Source organism: Egretta garzetta, unplaced genomic scaffold (assembly GCF_000687185.1).
Source record: "Egretta garzetta isolate BGI_Z169 unplaced genomic scaffold, ASM68718v1 scaffold690, whole genome shotgun sequence".
Lineage (NCBI taxonomy): Eukaryota > Metazoa > Chordata > Aves > Pelecaniformes > Ardeidae > Egretta > Egretta garzetta.
The window spans coordinates 65268-72383 of NW_009258282.1; the positions used below are offsets into that span (position 1 = coordinate 65268).

Sequence of the window (7116 nt, forward strand, 5' to 3'; positions counted from 1 at the left end):
GGGCATGGTAAGGGTGGTCGTCTTGGTGCAAGGGAGGGAAGAGCTTACTACAGATGGCTCCGCTAACTGCAGCATTGTAGCTACTTTCTATCCTCCCCATTCAGTGCTATCTGCCACACATTCATGCTTCCTTTCAGGAGTCGTTTGCAACAGATGCTGCTCCAGGAGCACCCCAAGAAAAGAATGAGCCTCAGAGAGGCAGTTACACACCAGAACTGCAGGAGTTGCAGCTGAGGTAAAGAAAGCCTGAGAAGACAGGGGTGGGGATAGAGGTCTTTGGGCTAGTGATGAGCCTATTTCTGTCACTCCCTGTCAGAGCGTTGGAAAAACTCAGTTCTACACTAGGTCCTTGTGGAAGTGGAGGAACTATTATATGCACTTGAAAGCCATCGTTAGTTATCTCTTTGGATAGAACTTCAAAAAATGAAGAGAGAACATGCAGCAGCAATTCCAGTAGACCATCACCGAGTCAAACTAGCATCTTTGATTTGATGGGCTTGGTCCTCAGTAACTGCTTAAGTATAACGATGGTCCTGGTCTCAAGGCTGTTAGCCTGAGAGTGTCTGGAATTGAGACCTGGCACGTGATTCCTTATAACCTTCTGGAACTATGGTCTAGCACATGATTCCTCATACCCTTTCAAAATAATTTCATGGGCCATGGATGACAGAGCCAAGGAACTTCTTCCTGATGTGACATAAGTTTCAAGAGATTTATCTTCTCTCTTGCTTTCCAAATAATTTAAATAGATTAATAAAAGATAACTAAGTCTTCTGTATGAAGTGGAAGGGAATTGGAATCTGTTCACATACTGCATCAGGGAATACAATAGAAACAGAATAGTCTGTGAATTAGCCCTTTTTTGGCATGTGCTTGGTTATTTTCTGACAGGTTGTCCGAAACAGAACATTTACACAGCAGCACAAAGCAGGATCTGAGGTATTTGGAGGAGCAGCTGGAGGAAGAACGGGACCGTCGCCTTGCTGTAGAGGAAGCGCTCTCTGCAGCACAGGATCAGATCAGGAGGTGAGGGAGCTTGAGCAGATAGGCAGTATCACCACAAAAGTACGGTGATCCTAGGATTCTGTGCTTCCTCTGTACTTCATTACATCCTTCTGTCTAATGTCACTGGAAGCACAGAAACAATTATACCATGTCTATCACAGAATGGTTGAGGTTGGAAGGGACCTATGGAGGTCATCTGGTCCAATGCCCCTGATCAAGCAGGGCTGTACAGAGCCAGTTGACCAGGACCACGTCCAGATGGCTTTTGAATATCCCCAAGGATGAAGGTTTCACAACTTGCCTGGACAACCTGTGCCAGTGCTTAGTCACCCTTACAGCAAAAAAGTGTTTCTTCATGTTCAGGCTATCCTTCAATTGTAGACAAAGATAGAATGAGACAACTTACTAGACTTTAAGACAAATTCTGACTGGAAATATGATGCCAGCTTTCTCAATGAGTTAAATTAACTACTGGAAAATATAATTTGGAGACTGGGAATTGTGTGAAGGCAGAAGAGGAGTTTTCATATGTCCAGGGGATTTGTCTCCTCAGTAAGCACCCGTCTGTCATGGGCAAAACAAACCTGACTTGAAGAATGTCACTCAATTTTAGTGTATTGCCAATTAACATAAACTTGTAATTAATTTGGGAATTGAGAAACAATTAAACACTTAGGGAAAACACTTGCCCCCGCCTTTCCCAGGCTAAACTTTAGTCTAGACACCTCTCCACCCCGCCTTCTAGTATCCAGTCCCATTGTTTGCACCGCACATTCCACTCAGTCCCTTTGGTGAGGCAAAGGGCAGCGTAGGAGGCTGGGGTCAGTATTATAGTGATTTCTCTCTGATGCTCCTTGTTTCTTACTCATTTCCTCCTTCCCTAGAAGCGACTACCCTTTGTTAAATATGTTTGAGCAGAGGCACCATATGCTTCTCTGGTTGTACTTTTGGCACACAGTGGGGCATCATCTATTGCCAAGCCAGCTGGAACCAGCTGTGCCCGGTCACAGGGTACTTCATCGTCTCCTGCACATAGCTCTTCCTTGCAACGCCTTATTACCAAAACCTTGCCATTTATACCTAATACACTGTGTATCTCAGGTTACTTGACAGATGCCCTTATAGTCAGCAGAGAAAAAGAGGCTGACCTAGATTAAATGTTAGGATTAGGATGCAGTGAGTCGCATGTTAGAAATGCCTGTTTCTCCTCACTGACTATAAAAGTGGGTTTTATCATGTAACTTGATTGTGGGCACTTGTGCTGTGCCTGGTAGTTAATATAAACCTCACTATTGGAGTCTTTTACATGAAAACAGTGGTTTTCTTCTGACACGCGTGCTGATTCAGCCAAAAAATAATGTCTGTATGGAAGAATTCTGCATGAAGTTCCCTGGTAATTGCTACACAACTCTGACAACTGTAGCCCCTTCTATCATTATAGCCTCTTCAACTGATTTCACTTTACTAATGCTAGCCCAAGGATTTGACAGTGCTGTTTCCGCATTTCATTCTTTAATAGTACCTTATCAGTCTTGAATATCTGCCACTAGAAAACAGTTAGCAAGAACCAGCACTATTGGGACCAGAGCTGGCTTCCAAAATAATTTCATAGAACTTAAAATATAAAGTTAAATCACCTGTCCAGGCTTCTTTCAAGTCACACACTATGAAATTTCATTTGAATGGTAATCTGCACATCATGCAGTAAGGAAGTTTTACTTTTCTCTCTGGTTAGGGCTATGACTGGGCACAGGAAGTCGCTGGCACTGAGCAAGTATAACTTGTATAGAGACCACAATATGCCTGCTCTGTTATGGTTTCACCAGCCTCCGGGTGGAGGAAGGAGGACTTCTGCTAGTTGGATCACCTAGTCCTTCTGCTCAGCTTGAGCTCAGGAGGCACTACAGTTGTACAAGTGAAACCTGTTCTTGTCAAGTGAGGCCATGGCTTGCTTGCAATGGTTGATCATTTTTTGAAGAAATACCTCCTTTCCTAAGCTTGTCTCAGTGTTGGTTTGGGGCATCAAACTTAATTTAATTTCATATTTTTTTTGCGGCAGGTTGCAGTCAAGTGAGTGGACGTCTTCCTTGAGTGCTAGCATTGATATGATGCCAGGTCACGAGCATTCCTTGCTGATTGACTCCATGGATAGTAATTCCAGCAAAGTAAGAATTTACATTCACAGCTGTCAATGATGTGAGCCCTGGCTGATGCAAGAAAATGTGAAGTGAAAACTGTGAATCTATAGCAGCTAAATGCTTCTGTAGACACATTTAAATCTGTTTGGGTTTGTGTAGGTTTCTGCTTTTGTCTTGCTCTGTTTTCCATGTCAAAAGCCACATATTGTTCTGATTGTGGCTCTGCTACAATCTGCATAAGCAGACTAAATTTCGGAGGTCACTAAAATGTAGGCCAGTGTTGTCTGTGCCTAAAATGCGGTCCCAGGTTCCTTGTGGAATATTCAAGGCCTCAGTAGTGAGCAAATAGGCAGAGTCTGTGCAAACAATGTGCAATCTCATTCACAAGAAGTACGTGTGTTACTGGCCCTAGCATCTGCGATGTCTGGGGAGTCTGCCTTTCCGTTTAGCAACCATCTCAGTTTTTCCTCACTCGTTGTCTTTTAAACTTGCATCAGTCAGGCTGGGAGCCAAAGTGACAAGCTGCTTTTTCACTGTACTGAATGACAGCCTGGCAGTCACCTGTCCTATTTTGCTAAGGATGAAGGCCTGCTGAAGAGTTTGCCCTCTGGTCTCTTCAAGACTTGGGGGTGGTGCTCTCAAGAGCAGTATCAGCAGAATTACGGCAAAAGCCATACGTGGATGCTACTCTGTGCTCATGCTTGGGGTTTATTACTAGAATAGACAGTTTTTTCTTTCTACTGGAACTTTTCCAGTAGATGTTACGTTGTCTGAGGACTTGTGGAAGAGCCCCTGTAGTGTAAGGTCACTCTACAGCAGCTTGTTCAACAGCTTCAGAAGTCCTTTCAGCTGCAAGGGTGAAAGAATGCAACAATTAAATAATAATTTTCTTCTTCTAGGCCAGAGAGTGAATCAGGATTTCTAGCAGCTCGAGGCTCTAGCAGAAAATTACCATTGATCCATTTGTTTATATTTCACTTGGAGGGACTAGAAGTTCATAGGGACCAAATATTAGAGGGAGATGTTCTGCATTCTGTTGCCCTTTCTCAAGCAGAATTGGAGAATTGTTCATGAGAAACCTGCAGAGAGCAGGGAAAGGGGAATATTTCAATGATGACTGGCTCTAGAGGTTGAATCTGACAGTGGAATGGGTTTAAGAAGGTTCATGCTTGTTAGCTTAAACAAACTTATCTTCATGGTCTGGAGAGCTCTGGGTGAAGGCAGCTGGGGACATATCCATTCCTGGTACTGACTGGTCTCTCTTTTATTCTTCCAGACTCGGAATATCCTTGGACTACGACGCCTGTTACGCTCTTTCTTCCATTCCCGGACCCACTTGCCTCTGCTAGTGGCCATGTATCTGCTTGCTCTCCATGTCCTGCTCTTCCTGTGCTTTACAGGCCACCTATGAACAGGAATAACAGCCTGTGTTATCCCTGGGCCTGAATTCCCTATTGACAGGATAGCACTTCACCCAGCTGCCTTCTTTTTCCAAAGCAGCCCTTAAGGAGCAGCTGCACCCATTAACCTGCACCTAGGTTGCTTGCTGTCTAAGTATGCAGCAGCCAGTGCTGATGCTTGGGATCCGTTTCCAGGATATCTGCCATTCCTTCAGTGTTTTTAAATGAGTGGTACATTTCCTGAGCCATGGTCCTCACACTACAGGCTTCAAGGACAGCATCTGTTCCTGTATCTGGAGGTAGCACCACTCATTTTATATAGTATTGTGCTGTGGTAGGAATAAGAAAAATATTCTTAAGTTGCTGCAGTACTTCAACACTTCTAGGAATCGCAGGATCTTCCCCCTCTTGGACTGGATTGGCCAGTCTGGTTGGGGAAACCCTGTAGCTAGATGATAGAAGAAAGAGAAGCTGCTTCCCTTTTTTCCATCTCTTAGATTTGCTCTGTGGCTGAGTGCTGTTTGAAATGCATATCCTAAGGAAGTTGTGGATGCTTTAAGGAATGTGAATTGAATTTCAAAATTCTGTTTCCTGCTCTGTTGCATCTCCTGTTGAAGAAAGGCCAAAATTAGTATATCTGGACCTGCTGAGCATTCCATTTAGAAAGAGTCATATGTTTCCCTGACAAGCCTGTAAAACAATGTCAGTAATTTTGTTACTGAAAAGGAATAGGAAACAAGAAACATTTTAGCTCTAAGTTAATAACCTGTCTGTTTATAGCATTTGTGCACCTTACACGATGGAAGGTGCTTGCGTACCTCCTGAAATGAGAGCAGCCATGCTCCTGCATTCTTGTCTACTGAACCTTGTCACAAGATTGAACCTGTACAGGCTGTGTTGAAGGGTTCCATAATGTGGTATGTGGGCCCAAATCAAAGGCAGAAGCTCCAGAAATAAACTGTCCCCCCTATGCTGAGGAAGGGACTGGAGTCGTGAAACCTTCTGGCATTTCTGCTTTAGGAAAAGCCTGTTGTAGAAAGCTAGTGCTGGTCATTGGACTTGTTTGAATCTAAAGCAAACTGATGCAAATGGACTTGATCTTATAGGATATATGGAAGGCTGTGTTTTCTGAAGAACTGCTGCATATGTCCTGGAATTGAGACTGCCCTCTTCCAAAGGGAGAATGCTAAATGCAAAGAAGATGGTTCCAGTAAAGTTCCCTGTCAGAGACCAAGTGGTTGTTCTGTTCAGAGTACTGGCCCAAAGGATCGTATCTGCCTCTTGCAGGAGTATTAACAGTCACATTTTTCCTATGGGAAAGAGGTAGTTCTTTTGATATTGCTGGTAAACTAAGATTCTCTAGCCAGTGAACAAAGCCTGTTTGAGGATGGATTGTTTTCATCATGGTAGCTAAAATAACTGGATATCTGGCAGGTCCAGAACATTGGCACTATCTTTCCATTTGTGCACTATCCTTGATTATCTGTGTGGACTTCCTCAACTATATAAAATTCAGTGACCAAATACTTTGCCTATAGCTTCCTGGGGCATGTGCTCCTGTATATATAATAAAGATTATTTTTCAGATGGAATTTGTGTCATGTTGTCATGAAAATGTCAGAGGTCTCTTGAGGGTATAGAAGAGGAGGAACCTATGCAAGTACTCTCACCGAGGTCAGATCAACTAACCCCTCACAAGAGCTTCACTAAGACCGGAGCTGAGAAGAAACAAGGGTTGAGTTATGGTCATAGGTGACTCCCTCCTGAGTAGAACGGAGGCACCCATGTGCAGACCAGACCCCCTTTTCAGGGAAGTTTGTTGCCTCCCTGGGGCCCGGAATCAGGGATGTCACCAGATGACTGATGAGCTTAGTAGAGTCTTTGGACTATTACCCACTCCGGCTCCTTCATGTGGGTACCAATGATGTTGCAACAAGAAGTCCAAGGTTGATAAAAAGAGATTTCAGGGCCCTGGGAAGAATGATGAAAGATTCAGGAGCACAGGTAGTGTTTTCCTCAATCCTCACAGCAATGAGGAGAGACATTGGAAGAAACAGACGTGCCCAAGACATCAATACCTGGCTCCATGACTGGTGCCTCTACCAGAACTTCGTTTTTTATAACCACGGGAGAGTCTTTAAAACACAAGGTATGCTGGGGCCTGACAGGATCCACCTGTCCCCATGGGAGAAATGCATCTTTGCTTGTAAACTGGGTGGGATTCATTGAGAGGGCTTTAAACTAGAATCAGTGGGGGAAGGGGGTACCAGTTGAAGAGCTGAAGGTAAGCCAAGGGTAGGCATGGCATCGCCTGAGGGTGGCAATGCTAGTTGGGAGCATTCACACTGCTCTCAGGGAGCACTGAGGGCTCAGGAGCACATCTGAAATGTTTGTATACCAATGCATGCAGTATGAGAAACAAACAGGATGAACTGGAAGCGATAGTCAGTTCCCAGAGCTATGATACCATTGGTATTAGTAAGACTTGGTGGAATGAGTCCCACGGCTCAGTGCTGAGATGGAGGACTACAAGCTGTTCAGGATGGGTAGGTAGGGCAGGCAAGGTGGACAAG

General features: G+C 44.3%; 1 protein-coding gene across 1 annotated transcript in view; it reads left to right on the top strand.

The window, feature by feature from the left end:
* Positions 1-6128, top strand: part of LOC104124400 (golgin subfamily B member 1) — a 49791-nt gene extending 43663 nt beyond the window's left edge. Inside the window, 4 exon segments of the mRNA XM_035892053.1 lie at positions 79-235; positions 892-1026; positions 3065-3170; positions 4420-6128. Of these exon segments, the coding sequence (XP_035747946.1) occupies positions 79-235; positions 892-1026; positions 3065-3170; positions 4420-4554 (533 nt within the window). The 3' untranslated portion in view covers positions 4555-6128.
* Positions 6129-7116: the final 988 nt, after the last annotated feature.